Here is a 16,967-nt window from a genome sequence, read left to right on the forward strand (position 1 = left end):
TATGATAATATTTAGGGATAACTGCCGAAACAATCCTTCTAGTTTAATTCTAAATTAGCCCTCTGTGTTTTGTGTGTGTGTGTGTGTGTGTGTGTGTGTGTGTGTGTGTGTGTGTGTGCCAGTATGTGTGCGGTTGCGGTTGCGTGTTCAGTGTTCAAAGAGCCCGCAGAACTGCAGCCCTCGCACAGCTAAACAGGCAAATTATAAATTCATATGCATTATTATAGACACAAATATACTTCTAAACCCACAGTGAAGACCTGATGGGATTCATTTCATGTTCAGACCACGAGGATGTATCTGTGTTCACGCCCACCTGGAGTTTCATTGGCTCGCTGACATGTCTCCTTCTCCCTCTCTCTCCATTTCTTATACCTTGACCAAACACGTCGAGGCAAACGACACTGTGACATGCCCGCTGTCCAACCTGACAGGCTGCACAAGTTTACAACTCCACATACACACAGAGAAACAAACACCACACACATACACACACACAAACACGTGTTTAGAGTCCGGAGGTCCTCCTGCATGGTGGAAGCATCAGACACACTGAGGACGGACAGAGACAATCTCAGCTGAGGGCAACATAACGTGATGTGAATTATTACTTTAACAACACACCGTTTTCCATAACGATAGATGTCAAGTGTCAGGCATAAGCCGACATCTTCGGCTGTCTTTCTGAGGGGATTTCTCTTCATCATCTTCTTTATTCTAAATCGCAGCTAGAGGGTCGTTGTCCCAAAGGAGCCCGGCGAGGTGCTGAATCGACGGCCGCGGTGTGTGGATGCAGCCTCGCGGGGAGAAGTGGCTTTCCTCATGGCAGAGAGACTCCGGGATGTCCGCCTAGCATGGCTGCGGCTCCTCCACCGATCACCCGGGGATCGATATGGCTTTCAGCCGCGTCTGTAAACCGGACCCTCTTTCCCGGGGCGCCTTCAGGAAACCCGCGGTCATGCTGTGCTCTCTCCTCACCTCCCTGTACCTCCTGCACTGCCTCGCCGACCGCTGCGGCACCGCTCCCTCCCCGTCCCCGGTGAAAGCCTCCGGACCGGTCGACGCGGAACTTGACGACCTGACGACGTCGCTGAGGACGAGAAAGCGGCTGCTGCAAAGATGGACCGCCGCCGCGTCGGACGGCGCGGTGAGCGGCGGTCATCACTACGCCGGCCGCGACCGGGCGGAGAGAGGCGGCGGCGTCCGTAACGCTCGGCTCTCCTACGGCGTTCAGGAGTTGGACGGCGGGGCGCCGGAGGAGTCCTTACTGCTGCCCGCCGCGGATTTCGTACCGTCGAGGTTTGCGGGGGCAGGTAGACTGAGTCCGCTGGGAGAAGGAGCGAAGAAGCTGCCCCAGGCCATCATCATCGGGGTGAAGAAGGGCGGGACACGGGCGCTGCTGGAGTTCCTCCGCGTGCACCCCGACATCAGAGCCGTGGGAGCGGAGCCGCACTTCTTCGACCGTAACTACGACAACGGGCTTCAGTGGTACAGGTAGATACACAAACATAAAGAATCATCCAAATACTGTATATGTCATCATCAGCGCTAATTAACGTAAGCGGGTCTAGAAATTATAACATCTATAATGTCCGAATGATGATTTATTCGGTTATTCTGGATCATTTATTATCAAGAAGTTTGCCCCCCCCCTAATTTTTTTGCAAATGTTTTGGCTGTCAACTTGTCAAAGTAATACGGGTAAACTTAAGTCGTCGTTTCATGATTTTTATTCAAGCGAGAAAAGGAAAATTGTTTCGTTTCTAGACCTTGTTCATCACTTCAAATTAGTTGCTGTTCAGCTTTGTACTGTTGTATTCTGGCCCTATTCCCTCGTCACTTTCGCCCAAGTTTAATTTATTACTTTTGTTTTTCTGTCTAAATCACGACGCACAAGTTTTGGCACTAGTTAAGTCGCCGATTTTTTGTGAAATTTGTTTATTTCACAATGAAAACTTTGGAATTAGAAAGCACTAATACACGTAGCTAGACGATATTGCAAGAAATAAGTTGCATATTTTCCTTCTTAAGAACTTTTTAACGAGATGTTTTTCTTCTTTTGTCACAGATTTCCACCTGTTTGTTTGCGTTAAACATTTTATTAGCATATTAACAATTTGAATATTTGTGTTCCTTGTAATGGAAGCCATCAGTATAACTAAACTTTTTTTAAATTATCTTTAACATTTGCAATTTCCCACCCACCTCGATGTGCCCGTCTATAAAACCCACGTCTTTTTCGTACGGAAATTTGTTGAACTTCACTTTGATGGAGAAAAAGAAACTGAAATTAAGTTTAAATTTTTTCAATACTGTACTATAAGGTAGTTCCCCAGCAATATGTTGGATGTTTTATAACGGATACATTAATTGCAAAACTTTTGATCAACTCATCTCTAAAATAAAAATGACACTGAAAACTTAATGAAAAGAATGTTCACGTGTGATCCACGTACGTGCAGGGGCCTCAAGGGGCAGAATAGAAAACTTCATCTTTCTTAAACACAGTTGAGATTGAGGAAAAACAAGTTGAAAGTCTCGCAAAATCCCTTTTCCCCCTCCGGTGGAGAGATGCAAAGAAACAGTCAGTTGGATTTGACAAAAAGTTGATACTTTGGAGAACTCTTGGGACCACACAAACACGCTTTTATTCCCCTCCAAGGCGGGGTTACCCTTTGATATCCCACATTCCCCTTTCCAAAGCTAACAGATTTGGGATTTATTTTATCTGACACCTTGCGCGTGTTCGCGCGTGCGTGCATACATCCGAGCGCGAGCGCGCGCTCGCATTTCTGCAGGAGCTATGGAGAATAATGGCTCTCCTTCTCCGTGGTTCTCTGTCTAATGGTGCATTGCCGACATTGCAGGTCTGTTATTAAGAAGGATTAGGGCTATAATGAAAGGTTACCTGAGTGTCTCAGGAGATATAATTCACCTTTTGATTGAGTTAACACCATGCACAGCTCCCCTCTCTAAAAGCCTTGAGACAAAACTTTTACTCTCGCTCTCCGGCGACTCCATCCAACACCCCCCACCCATCCACCCCTACCCCTCCTTCATCAAACACTCTCTCTCCCTCTCTCTCCGTTTCCCCACTCACACACCTCCCTCTTTGTGCCCCTCTGAGTGAACACTCTCTTTTTCCCATCACTCTTTCACGCCCTTCTGTTTACCTATTCATCCATTGTGTGTGTGTGTGTGTGGGGGGGGTATATCCGTGAGGATCCCATCTATCCCGAGGAGTTGCCAAGATTCCCTGGAATTTGGATCGTGCATCCAAGGACGGACCTCAGTGCCGGTTACACTTAATGCCGCCCATTGAAGAGAGAAGGAGCCCTGAATTGAAAAGGAATAAATAACTGTTCCAGAGGCACGGCCCGCTCTGAAGGAGTGCATCTGCTCTTTGGGGCCGATCTCTATGGCATTCCCCTCCAAAATGTCTGATTGGGATCCTATTGATAGACTTTATATTTTGTGTATGCAGACTTCCTTTGATAGAATTACATTCATTTAGGCTCGTTTGCTCGGGGTCAAGGAAGTCTTTTTGTTACCTCCAAGTGTCAGTCAACAACAGGACAAGCCCTGTCCCCTCTGCTGTTCACCAGTCAGACTGACAAAATTAAGGCGCTATTTATTTTTTTAACAACTTTCATACGGCTCATGTGCTTTAAAAAAACAAAAACAACTCGTAAACTCTTGATATGTAAGTGTGGCCATTTGTGCCAACGGCCAAGAAGAAAACAGAAAAACCAAACAGAAAAACAAATGAAACCAGTAAGTGATTCAAACTGCACGTCAGACTGGATTTATTTTACTTTTCTTACATTTTCTACCCAACGGCTGCCATGCTGAAGCAAGGTTTTCTGTGACTATAATCACCGCGTCCAATTTTGCTGGAATCATGCAAGACTTTCCGTTAGCAACTGTTGCGGGCGCTTAAAACGTACTGGCGTTTGCCTCAAGAGGCCATTTTGTTTATCGTAATGGCCGATATGGCTCCTTCGTATGACGCGCTCGTCTCTACGGGAATGCGTGGGATAGGCTGACACCTCGCAGCTCTAACATGACGTGGCAACTCCCATAGCGCCGTTTTCCTTTTTTATTCCCGGTGCTTTCCCAGAATCCTACTTCACTGGCAGCTTGTGGGGATTCTCCAGAAAGTGCCCTCGAAGTCGCGCGCTCGCACACCCAAAGCTATGACGCAGAAGTATTTTAACCTATTGAGAAGGTTTACGTGTTGTCTGTCTCGGCTCGTGCTGTTGAAACCTTGGCAAACGTGAGCCCGCGTGCTGTGAAACAAACGTCCGTTGCTGCTTCCCGTCAGCGTTGTTGTGCGTGCGTGTGTGTGTGTGTGTGTGTGTCTGTCCTCGCTAACTTCAAGGAATCCAACAGCCCGCCAATAGCTGTGAAGAATACTCTGTCTTCCATCCTCATTTATTCGGATCTCCGAAACCACTTTTTCTTTTTCTTTTCTTTTCTTTTTTTCTTTTCTTTTAGGTTGGAGTGGAGCTTTCTGGGTGTTCCCAGGCGGTATTTCCAGTACATCGACCTCACTTAAAACCAAAGTGAAACGTAATCAACTTGAGGTTTTCTTCACTTCTTTGAACAAAAAACACCCATATTTTTTAGCTCGTTGAACAGAATATTCTGCTCCCTCTTCAAACACTTTCGTACAGAAGCATTCTTCTTCTTTTTTGTTTTTGTTTTGCTAGTGATCTGCATCTGTTAAATTCAGGCCTGTTCTTAAATAGGAAACCAACACTGGGCCTGATCGGTTCCGCCGGCCGTCGGTGTTAAATTCCACTAAATATTTCTCCTCGTTGTTGCAAGACAGTCATCCGCAACCTGTCGAGGGTTTTGTTGTGGAAATGAGCCGTCAGGGTGAACATGGAGGTCAGACACAAACACTGCGATGCGAGAGAAGGCCCAGCTAAGAGTGACCGGTACAAGGCTTGTGGTCTTCTAGGGTTACATCCAGACTGGCTTTCACCTGTCTAGAAGGAGGCGGCGTAGGGGTGTGTGTGTGTGGGGGGGTGATGTCAGCAGCCTGGTTGGATTAGGCAGCTCCAGATCCTCTAATGGGTTAATTACTCTTCATAAAAACACAAGTGACCTGTAAAATGGGGGGCACCGTGGTGCCGCGCTCAACACACCCAGACATAGACACACACTCGAAAATCCCCCGCGCAAGCGCACACGCCACACACTATTTTTTTCTTTCTTTCTTTCTCTCCCAGTCTGACATACACAAACATACCCCCCCCCACACACACACACACTCGTACACAAACACACAAGCAAACACACACTCGTCCACTTATCCAACCTTTCCCTTGTTATCGCTCCAATCCCCCTAAGCTTAGACAGGCCCAATGCATAACAGGACTCTGCAAAGCAAATAGACAGGGGATGAATGGCTGGCTGCTTATTTGTCTGCAAAGCCTTTGTACGGCTTTGATAAAAGCCAAGACTCAATTTGTCGCTGCGCTGTTATTTGACGCCGCTTTTTATAGCTATTCGCAAAAGTTCATCCGCTTTTATTCCTCTACTGTTGATATTGACTCGTGTTTACAAAACTATGCCATACTTGAAACCACGAGAGAGCAAATGCAAAGGGCATGCTCAATAAGAAAAATAGGAAAATTAGATTAAATTAGGGGGTTCCCTGTTCTTGAAACTGGCCTTATTTGAAAGGAAATTCTGTAATGGTGGTAAAAAGTGGTCTTAATAATAAAACTACTGACCCAGTTGGGAGTAATCTAGAAAACAGTGAGGCAGTGCAGTCTGGTTTATGCCTCTGGTCTGTATAGTGGCCTGGGGCAAAAGACCCTCAGATGTGGATATGCAGGGAGCATATCAGACTATGGAGGCTTTTACTACAACTGAAATGCCATACAAGATCCAGATGTAAAATGTGCGGCGTAATATTAAGTGCTCCATCCACGTTTGAATTCCATAAATGCCAATTTTCTCTCTCTTCTGTGATTATCGTTCTTTCCTACATTGGCCTTGCCAAACAGAGTTGTTGACATGGCTCCATTATGGATAAATTGCTCAGAGAAAGTAAACTCGCCCATTTGTCAAGTGCTGCTGGTGAAAAGCGGTCGAATTTCCAGCGTTTGCTGTAAGATCGGCTTCCAAGTTGCTTGTGTCTTGGCCGGGTTTAGGTGTCAATTAAGTGGGTGGCAGAGTTTAAACTCTGGCCTTGTTTGTTGCCGTCTGACATGTCACTCATCATCCAGCCAGCGGGGATGGTGAGGAGGACCTGTGGAAAGCCTGACACGCCAAAGAATGGGAGGGGTCGGCCTTTAACAGTGGAGGAAAAGTATTATGGCTCACTTAAGCTCTGTCTATTTGCAGAGTACATTTGGCCCATTCTGCAGACGCTATCATTTACCTAAAGTCCGATGAAAGAAATTGTATTTGTGAAACTCTTCCTTACCACCTCATAATAACTTCACAGGAAATTCGCCAACGTTTCCTAAATGCCCCGTGCTTGCACCTAACTATACCTTGTGATGCAGGTGGGCTGTTATCGTTTTGACAGGAGGATTGTGGCTGCAGCACCTCACTACCCTGAGTCCCGGCGTGTATTGTAAGTGCTTGTAGCAGGTTGTCTTGCAAGAATAGCACATCAGCTGAGGCATGAGACCAGACCTAACAGAGAGACCCCTGTGTGTGTGTGTGTGTGTGTGTGTGTGTGTGTGTGTGTGTGTGTGTGTGTGTGTGTGTGTGTGTGTGTGTGTGTGTGTGTGTGTGTGTGTGTGTGAGACAGAGAGAGAGAGAGAGGCCGAGAGACCGACACAGAGAAGGAGAAAGAGAGAGAGGGAGCGGGAGCAGGAGAAAAAAGGAGAACGAGCAAGCAAGGGAGAGAGCATATGTAAGCTGTAGGCACCTGCAGTATACTTTGGGTTCTTGCAGCTGCCCTTTGATCCAACCTGGACAGGAATATAGAGATGACATGTTTGTCAGAGTTTTAAATAGAGTGAGTGAGTTGAAAATAGTTCCTCACCACCACTCTCTTTTGCACGACTCCATACACAAACATTGACATGCCCCATGTGTCTTCTTGCATTTATATAATTATACAAACCAGAGGCACACAGTTCCCCTGTCGTGGTGGACTTGCGTGCATGTTTGTTTGTTTATTGTTCATGCGTGTGTGTGTGTGTGTGTGTGTGTGTGTGTGTGTGTGTGTGTGTGTGTGTGTGTGTGTGTGTGTGTGCTCATGCACATAGGAGTGTGTGTGTAGGAGTGAGCCCATATGCATGCCTTTGTACAAGCGCTCAGTCGAGAACGTCACTGTCTGCAAGGTAGGAGTATGAAGACTGTGAAAGGGGCCGTTTGTCTGAGCATTACTCTTCTGCACAGCAGAGTTGTTAAATGTAGACTTTAACACACTTCTCATAATTGGCCTCTGGTTTGATTTATCCGATTTTCCTTCACGTGATGATGCTGCGCTGGAAAATAGCGAGCAGCAGTTAAAACATCCTGAACGGGCGGCGGGCCGGGAAGAACAGCGGTGGCCTCAGGTTTCAGGCTCTGTGGCTGGCCCAGTCTCCCAGTATGGGGCCAGTTTATGGAGTGTGGGTGTGATGGGTGCATTGGATGGTGGGTGGGGTGGGATGGGGGATGGGAGGGAATCGGGAGGGCACACATATGAGAGAGGTAACATGATCCCGAGAGACCGCCTGAGCATGAGCTCAAAGCTGCCTTTGGGTTGTGAAAGTGATTATCATGGGGTATAATTGTACAGGACACAAGGGGCTCCCTCACCTCCCGCTGAAGGAATGCAATCCACCAATGCCTGTAGCCCTCCTCCCCCCGTGACCTCCACCACCCTCATCGCCATCTCCGCACACCCCCAGCAGCTGACCAGAGGAGGCCCCATAGAGGGGAGGTAGATGGACGCAGGGGGACTATCCAAAGTTCTGCCTGTCAGCAGCTGCCCTGTGGCATGCTGGGAATCTGCCCCCTTCTCCACCCCCCCTACCGATGGGAGGGTGAGGACAGGCAGCAGGTGCAAGCTGATCTGCAGACACCACCTGGACCCCTACTGGACCCTCACACCTGATGTTTTCACCTGACACACTTAAAATAAGAGCCGTTTGTTGTCCGCCATAACTCCAAAATGGAGGTGGGTGGGCTAATTTGGGAACTTCCATTCAAATGGCTCCGGCCCAGAGATCAGGAACCCCAAGAGCCTTGATGAGCACGTGTAGAAAGAAAGGGTAATTAATCACATTCGGGTCAGTAAAGGCCACCTTGAGGGCCGCCACAGAATGTGCCACCCTCCGAGTTCACGTCACCAACAGACGGGACTGCAGCGTCGCGCTTTGGCTACACTCGTCCGTCGGATTCTGCCGTTTACTCGATTTTGGGTTTCCGTGTACGTGAGCCAGCAACCTGTTTGACCCTTTGATATTTTAGGGACCTTCAGCTCGACAGCTGTTCTTTTTTTATTCCGTTTATTTATTTGTTTTACGAGGTCTTGGGCGTTACACTATCGGGTGTTCATTCTGGGGCTTGGATCACTTTTCTCTGCTGGGTATGCTTTTAAGACCGACCGTGCAATACATCGCACTGTCGAGCTGTGATTTGTTCTAACTGTTTTCATTGTAATACAGACAAAGGGGATATGTTTTGCCTTTTCATGACGTTACCTTTCGGTCTTTTCTACCCTTAGCCAGTACTGCTCCTGAACACTTACTGATTTAATGATTTTAATGCAGCGGCCACGACTGTCAGTGATGTTTGTTTGTTTTTCCTTGAGCTCCATGGAAACTCGCCATGTATTTTTTTATTTTATTTTGTAGCATCACAGCCTTGCTTCCTGCAGGCGCTTCACATTGTGTGCAAGCTGTCTGACTCAAATCTAACTAAATACATAAACTATGGTTGCCAGCCTCTGCGCGTATTATATTATCACTTCCTATTTATTTGATTTGTTCTCTTCTTGGCAGCGCCAAGTTGATGGACGTGAAGTGTTATCCTTAGAAAAACAAAGAGAAATGGTAACCCCGTCGTTTGGCACTGGCGAGTCGTGCACGAGGGGGCTTTGGCCCATACACTGTCTGAGCCTGCACAGCGGGAGTGAACTAAACAAACCAGAAAAACAGCCTCGAAAATTAATGCACATCAAGACTTTCAGTGTTTTTTTCTTTTTTGCCAGGAAGCATTAGGATTTTCAAAATATGGAGCCAAGACCATGTTATTTGGGCACAGAAAGGCTTGGTAAATGATGCATGGCTGGAGCGTGTACGCGTTACAGCCCTCACTGGTGTGGATTGGCAGGGTAAACCCTCGCCTCAGCATGATGGATCTCTCTTTCCCATCTCACAGGCAACAGCTTTATCACAGGACAGGGAGTGCTCTGCATTTTCCACCAGAGAGAGGAGAGAGAGAAGAGAGACAGACAGACGGACAGAGAGAAAGAGAGGGCGAGCCAGAGCCTCGCAAAGCCTGGGAACCAATAACAAAAAAAAAAACCAAAAAAAAAAAACGAGGAAGCCCTCCACTCTTGGGTGCTCCGTTTTCCGTTTTTTGACAGAAATGTTCTCACTAAAACGGATTTGCCACATATTCAGTTTTTTTCTTCTTTCTTTTCTGGCACACGTTGCCGTTCAATATTTCAAGTCAGGGTAAAATTAAAAAACTGTGAAGTATTTACTGCTAAAGGAAGTTGGAGGTCCATCTTTTCAGCTCTTCACTTCCATTCACTCTGCAATAAAGTGTTTTTCCCTCTTCAAGGGTCTTTTTTTTTCCAGGCTCACTGGTCAAACATGAAATTTTTTCCTTTTTGTGTGCTGCCTCTGTGCTCAAAGGCCTGGACGTTGATGCACTTGCCATGTGTGTGTTATCTGCAGCCGCCTGTGTGGTGATAGGATGGCACCAAACATCCCCCCCCGTTCCACTGAGGCCTGGCCAGTGCCAGCCGCCTTGGCAGAGTCTGCCCCCCAGACATCTGCAGAGGCCTTGCCAGGACGGGTGGAGATGTGCAGACGGCATCGCAAGCTCAACCTCTGTTTGACTGCAGAACCTCTGTCTCTGTGCTGAACAGAGAATGAATTTGTACCTGAGCTTTTAGCATTAATATGTGGATGTGTGTGTGTGTAGGTTTAGGTGTGTGTTTGCCCACTGAGTGAACCAGAAATGCAGTATTGGCATTATTCTGGCACGACCGACCGATATATTATTTTGTTCAGATGTTCTTTCAAAGCTTTCAACACTCAAAAGAGTTTTTTTCCCCACTAGATCCAGGGTACTCTGCATATTCCAGCGAGGGGGTGAACAAAGAACTGCATGGTGGTGGTGAGTGAAACAAAACATGCCAAAGATTAGGGTTTGGCAGTGCTACTGCGCCTGACCAGAAATCCTACACACTTATTTAAAAGGCTTATAATGAAGGCAGCGAATGAGGAGAGAACGACAGAATGGCGTTTAATCTGGCTTGAGTGCTATTTTATTCAAACAGGAGCGGCGCAGATCTGTTACATATGCGGTTTTGAAGAGCTACCTGTTTCCTGCAGCAGAAATCCAGCTGTTCAAATAAATGCCCTTCCTTATAGCCATTGTGTTTCAAATGCTAAAACATTGCAATTGTAAGAAGAAAAAAAAGCCATTTACGGTGTGCTCGTCAGGTATTTCTTTTAGATTGTCATGATTGGTTAAAATGTGCAACTGCCATATACCACAATCTCTTGCAAAGCACTCACGTGCCCTCTATTTCTCATTCGTAAAGACAAACAAGAGCCATTACAATCCCAGCTGTTTTGCTTTTCATCCTCCCAGCCATTTTTATTCCTTTTGGAGGAAAGATGGCATACAGCTTTTTTACTAACTCCCCCAAGTGCCAGGCGGCATGATTAAAGAGAGGAATGTGTTGGAAAATGAGTTTGCCATCGCGTAGCCGTTTATTGATAGATGGAGTGCAACAGCACAGCCTGCGTCTTTTTGCATAAAGATGGAAGAGGGTGATAAAGGGTCTGTGTAACGCTCAGCCTGTGATTGATATGCCCACAGTGGAGTGCAGGGAAGCCACCCAGTAATTCAATTAATCTTAACCTGAACACTAGTAATTGCTAATGCAACTAGCCCTGACTGTACATTAGACAGGAGAGGAGATTGCTATTACAGGAGCATGTCTTGCTGATGGAGGTAGGAGGAAGGAACATCCTCTGTGCTCTGGAGTTGCACATACCGCTTTTTTCCCTCATTTTTCCATCTTGGAATTTTTTTTTCTCCTGTTTTGTTTTTCCCAAGAAGAGGATTTACATGTAAATTACAGGGTGTAGAGAACAGATTTACTCATTTTGCACTGACATGATTCTGACGAGAGATGGCACATATTGTTGGAATTATGTTTGCAAAGATACACTGATGAGCCAAAACATTATGACCACCCGCCTAATATGCTGTTGGTCCTCTGTGTGCCACCAAAACAGCACCGACCCATCGGGCCATGGACTCTGAAGGTGTCCTGTGGTATCTGGCACCAAAACGTTAGCAGCAGATCCTTCAAGTCAGTTGCAAGGTGGAGCCGCCATGGATGAGACTTGTCGGTCCAGCACATCCCACCAATGTCCAACTGGATTGAGATCTGGAGAATTGGAAGGACAGGGCAACATATTGAACACTTCATCATGTTCCTCACACCATTGCTGAATAATGTGTGCAGTGTGGCAGGGCACATTATCCTGCTGAAAGAGGCCACTGCCATCAGGGAATACCACTGGTTGTACCTGGTCTGCAACGATGTTTAAGTAGGTGGCACGTGTCAAATTGACATCCACATGAATGGCTGGACCCGTGGTTTCCCAGCAGAACATTGCCCAGAGCATCATGCTCCCTCCACCGGCTTTTCATCTTCCCACAGTGCATCCTAGTGCCATCACTTCCCCAGGTAAACGGCACACATGTACACGGCCATCCACGTGATCTAAAAGAAATCGTGACTCATCAGACCAAGTGACCTTCTTCTATTGCTCCAAGGTCCAGTTCCGATGCTCATGTGCCCATTGTATGTGCTTTCGACAGTGGACAGGGGTCATCATGGGCACTCTGACCGGACTGCAGCTATGCAGCCCCATGTGCAGCAGGGTGCATTGCACTGTGTTGTGACACATTTCTCCCGTCACCATCATTAAGATTTTCTTTGACATGTGCCACAGTAGACCTTCTGTCAGTTCGGACCAGACGGGATAGGCTTCATTGCTCTTGCGCATCGATGAGCCTTGGGCGCCCAACACCCTGTCGCCAGTTTGTGGTTCGGACCACTGTTGGTAGGTACTCACTAGAGGCGGGACCCAAGGCAAATCTCGCAGGAACAGGCGGTTTTAACTTTGCTGCAGGCAGGAGCGGGCGGTCAAAAAATAAACTGCGGGTCCCGCGATTTATGTAGCGCTAACAAGAAAGATGGAGTCAACAAATGAAGTTGAAAAGAAACTCAAAGTTGGTCATTACAGTACAAAAATAAAGCAAGGAAGTCTGATATTTAGAAAAATGTCTTATGACAGACAAAGATGGAAAAGAACTGGACTTTGTTAGCTGCAACAAATGTGCAAAAGTGTTGATGTACAACGGGCACAAGTCCAGCACCTCTGGGTTGAGGCGACATACCTGCTCCTTTCTCCCCAGTCAGAGTAAACTGTCTTTCAAAGATACAGCACCTCTCCCTGAACATATTAAACAAGATATAATCGAGAAATGTGTCGCACTTTGCTGTAAAGACATTCGGCCGTATGACTTCATCGCCAGGAAAGGCTTTGTTGGCATAGTTCAATGTAGCCGCTAGATATGGCAAATTTGATGTAAGATTAAAAAAAAAGGACCGGTTGTTAAAATCCCTAGTGTTTGCACTGCAACAGTTTCGGTGGGAATTAAACTGGAGATGTCTGCCAAGGTGACATTGCCACCACCAGGACCCATCGTCAGTTGTGTACCTCAGCATCACAGGGTGTTTCGGCCTTTTATCACAAGACACCCTCCGCTGAGGCAGGCCCACCACAGGTTGATCGGTCCTGGGCGTGTGACCTGTGGTTAGCTGTAAAAGATGTTTTGCCTCACCCAACCACTGTACCCAGACATGTGGAGGGGAGAGTTCAGGCACTGCAAGCTTAGTGGCAATGCAGATCATCGAAACATGGATGTGCCATCACAACAGATACATGGACTGAGGATTACCACAAAACATCATTCATACCCAGCACCACCCATTACGCAAACAGCGATTTCAGTCTCGTTTCAAGGACATTGTTTGCGGCTCCCTTCAGAGACGGTGTGTCAAAACCAAGAGAGAAGATCAGCAACCTGCTGTTTGGGAAACTCCATGCATTTGGAACAAACGCGTCACTGCTAGCTGGCCGTGTTGTGTTTGTCACTGACCGTGGAGTCAACATAGTTGCTGCCCTTATTTATTTATTTTATCAGCTGAATAAAACATTTTGTTGCCAAGCAGTCGATTCGTTTTTCGGTTGCGTTTAATGGTGCAATTTTTTTGATACAGCGAAGTGTCATGTATGAATGCAGAGGAGGAGAACAGAATAGAGGAGCGCTGCTCCTTATCAGTGTGTTAAAAGACAGAGAAATGTAAAACAACCTCAGCAAAACAAACAACATAGGTTCTAAAATAATAAGTCAAATATAGTTTAATTTTGCCCTACAGTAGGTGTACTTATTGCACTGAAAGATCTGTAATTATTGCACTAGTATCAATGTAATTATGCACTAGACTGTAATTCCGCCCTGTTATTGCCGACAGGTATGCATCCCTTTATTAATAGTACACAGTAAAATAATGCGTTTTCCCTGTGGGACGGGAGAAGATAAAATAAATGGGCTTCTACTGTGCGGGTCTGAATGGTCAGAATGTTTGTGGGAGTGGACAAGCACATTGTGGGAGTGGACAAGCACATTGCGGGTGCAGGCGGTAGTGGTCAGAAATCCAGCGGGAGCGGGATTAAGAAAACAGTCCCGCGCAGGGGTCTAGTACCACTGCTGACCGGGAGCACCCCACAAGCCCTGCTGTTTCAGAGATGCTCTGACCCAGTCGTCTGGCCATCATACACTCAGACCTTGACATTGTGCCCTTGTTTCGAGATGATCAACATTATTCAGTTCACCTGTGAGTGGTCATAATGTTTTGGCTCATCAGTGCATTTGGTAGTTGGATTTCACTGCTGCTCTTCCTGGGAGATTAATTTTCCCGATGAAGTTATAAAGCCATCAGTGAAACAAGTGGTTACTTAGGAAGACAAAGCAATGGTATGTATGGCTTGTATGGTTTAGTCTTAATCAAGATTTACTGACAGGTACAGATTTAGAATAATCGTTTGGTTGCTCTGCTGTGTTTAACACGTATTGGGCTCTGCCATCTAGTGTCTTGTAACCAAATGCCACTGGATCACTGGAAATCCTTTGAAAACACCCTGCAATATTGATCCTATTGTGTTGTGGAAGCTCACAACAGTGATTTGGAGGTGTTGACCCGAGACGACAGGAAGACGGGGCTTTGTATGGGCTGGTTTTGTGCATCCTCTGGAAACGGGACACCTTGAGAACAGCAGCGATATCAAGTATGCAGTAAAATCTATTTTTCTTACCTTCCTGTGTCTCTTTCTCTTACCACACATATTTCCACTTAACAACTAGGATCCTGTCCTGCCCTGAACAAGAGCAACATTAGTTCCTGTCACTGAGTTTGCGCTGGATCGTTGAGCCCTGAAGCGGGTGCCAAGTATTTGTGAAAATTGATCCTGTGACATCAATACCTTTTGTTTCATTTCTGCATTATTGCCGTCATTTGTATTTATGCAGCTGGCTAACTGCGGGTCAGCTCGGGTCAGTTTGGACTAAGGGTGTAACAACAGAGAGCCTGTGGGACTTGACTTGAGCCCAAGTCATTTTAGCCGTCAAACATGTGGGAGGGCAGGGAGCTTATTATATCATTATGTTGTCAGGCCAATTGTTTATGCTGTTATCCCCCTTTCACAAAGAGACATCCTCTATAGCGCTATCCTTTCTGATCAACAGGAGGAGGAAACTGGCCATTTAGAACCAAACGACGAGGCTGGGCAGATCTACAAGATACAGCACTCCAAATCTTTTCCAACAAGACGCCTGTGTGCTCTTTATCCACTGTTGCGTCCGCAAACACACCCCCATCAATTATTAATCCAGCCAATTAGCAGGGCTGCATTATTCAGCAGGAAGCTGTGATCACATCCATTAACAGAGCTGATGTGCCTCACTGTGGCTTTCCCGGGCGGCTTTTGCAAAGCCCACAATCCCCTTCTTAATTCACTTATTTGACCAACCGCCCCGCCCCACGCATCCCACCTTTTGCCTTGAGAACGAGCACTTGTTTGACGGCAGTGAATGCTCAAGATTGGTTTGCAGATGTAGATGGCCGCCTGTGCACAAAAGGGGGGTCCTACTTTTCCAGCTTTAACACCCAACAGAGTAATACTTCTGTCATGTTCATATGGCAGACAAAAGCTTTTCATCATAATCTTATCTTTTACGGAAATACGACTTCAACAAGCCCTCCCTATATAGCTCAGATTAGGAAGCTGAGTTTGCCGTCCTTCTGTTGTTTCCCAGGGCTCTGAGAATAGAGTGGCGAGTCTGACTGCTGTCATTTGGATTTATTGGCCTTCAAATCAGTGAATAAAATCACTTCCTGTTTCCTTCCCGTGTTTACCGGTCACACGGGCAGCCCGTGGTGCAACGGATCGGACGCGATTTATTTTCATTTGCTTATCTGCTTAATTGATGTCCCCCAGGCCTCCCTGGTAACCATAATTTCATTACACAAACAATTTAGAGAAGTTTTATTAACACAAATGAGAGTTCAGGGCCCCCCACTGGTTTACATTTTGTTCCCACACACTGGAAGTCACAGCATTCCTCACACCGCCTCTGACTCTTAGCATTATACCAAGGTCATTAATATCCTCTCCCAATCATCGACACAAGCCAGGGAGGAAAGGAGTTTCATTATTTGTCTGTGCATTGATCACAGCGAGTGTAATGTATACTGCTTCGGTAGAAATCATAAGGGGGGGGTGGTGGTAAACCATACTTGACAAGTCTGTGGCTCGTCGAGCAAAAAGTATGAAAACACCCTAGAATGATTTTTCATACTGAAATCTGAGCAGAACGAACAGTGGGTGACTATATAAAAACCCAGGGATAGCTTCAAATAGAGACCGCAGCGTTTCCCTTCACGTCTTTGCTTGCGAGGAAGATATTTCCTGCACGAAAAGAATGCAAATCCAATTATTCTGCAATGAACAACTGGTCAATTGGTTTTTTTCTTAGAATAAAAATATTTCGCAATGAAACCCACCGTGCGGCCGTCATTATTACATTTCACCCTTTCCGGGTCAATAAAAGTGTAGTTTGCTTTATCCTGAACCCTTCAGTTATTTGAAAGAGAGAAGTACCACACACAGATATTAGATATTTCATTTTTACACTTGTTTCCAACCCTGGTGGGCTGTAACTCAGTGCAATGAACTAGTTGGAGGCTAATTTGAAATCCTTGTCTTCAGCCAGATTCTCATTATGGCCGTCAAGGAGCAATTGTATTGATTTTGTTGTTTGGACTTCACCAGCAGCATTGATTTGTTTTCCTGCTGAGACAACTGTGTATAATTAGGCCTCATATTGTAAAGGGGTCACCCGCGATGGCCTCAGCTCTGGCAGTCCCTAGTGATACCTGTGCACCATGCTTTCATTTCTTACCCAATAAACCACGAGGGCTAATGGAGAACCATATATACGGATACATGCACATACGTCTGCACACACGCACGTGTGCACACAAACACGGAGACAGACTCTGGGGCTGGTGGGCAGGTCTGTTTCTGACATACCATTCATTACATCATATTATTTTCCACTTAGCCCAGCAGCACCAGTGAATAATTTCCTTCACTTTCCAGTTTTTTTTCTCTTATGTTTCT

The 16,967-nt window shown here is 46.3% G+C and overlaps 1 protein-coding gene across 1 annotated transcript in view; it reads left to right on the top strand.

Moving 5' to 3' along the window:
* The first annotated feature begins 892 nt into the window (after positions 1 to 892).
* The window catches only part of LOC130127625 (heparan sulfate glucosamine 3-O-sulfotransferase 3A1-like), a 45,239-nt gene continuing 29,164 nt past the window's right edge, over positions 893 to 16,967 (top strand). The window contains exon 1 of the mRNA XM_056297312.1: positions 893 to 1,494. Coding sequence (XP_056153287.1) covers positions 893 to 1,494 — 602 coding nt within the window. The remainder of the gene's footprint in view (positions 1,495 to 16,967) is intronic.

The sequence above is a fragment of the Lampris incognitus genome, chromosome 17, assembly GCF_029633865.1.
Source record: "Lampris incognitus isolate fLamInc1 chromosome 17, fLamInc1.hap2, whole genome shotgun sequence".
Taxonomy (NCBI): Eukaryota; Metazoa; Chordata; class Actinopteri; order Lampriformes; family Lampridae; genus Lampris; species Lampris incognitus.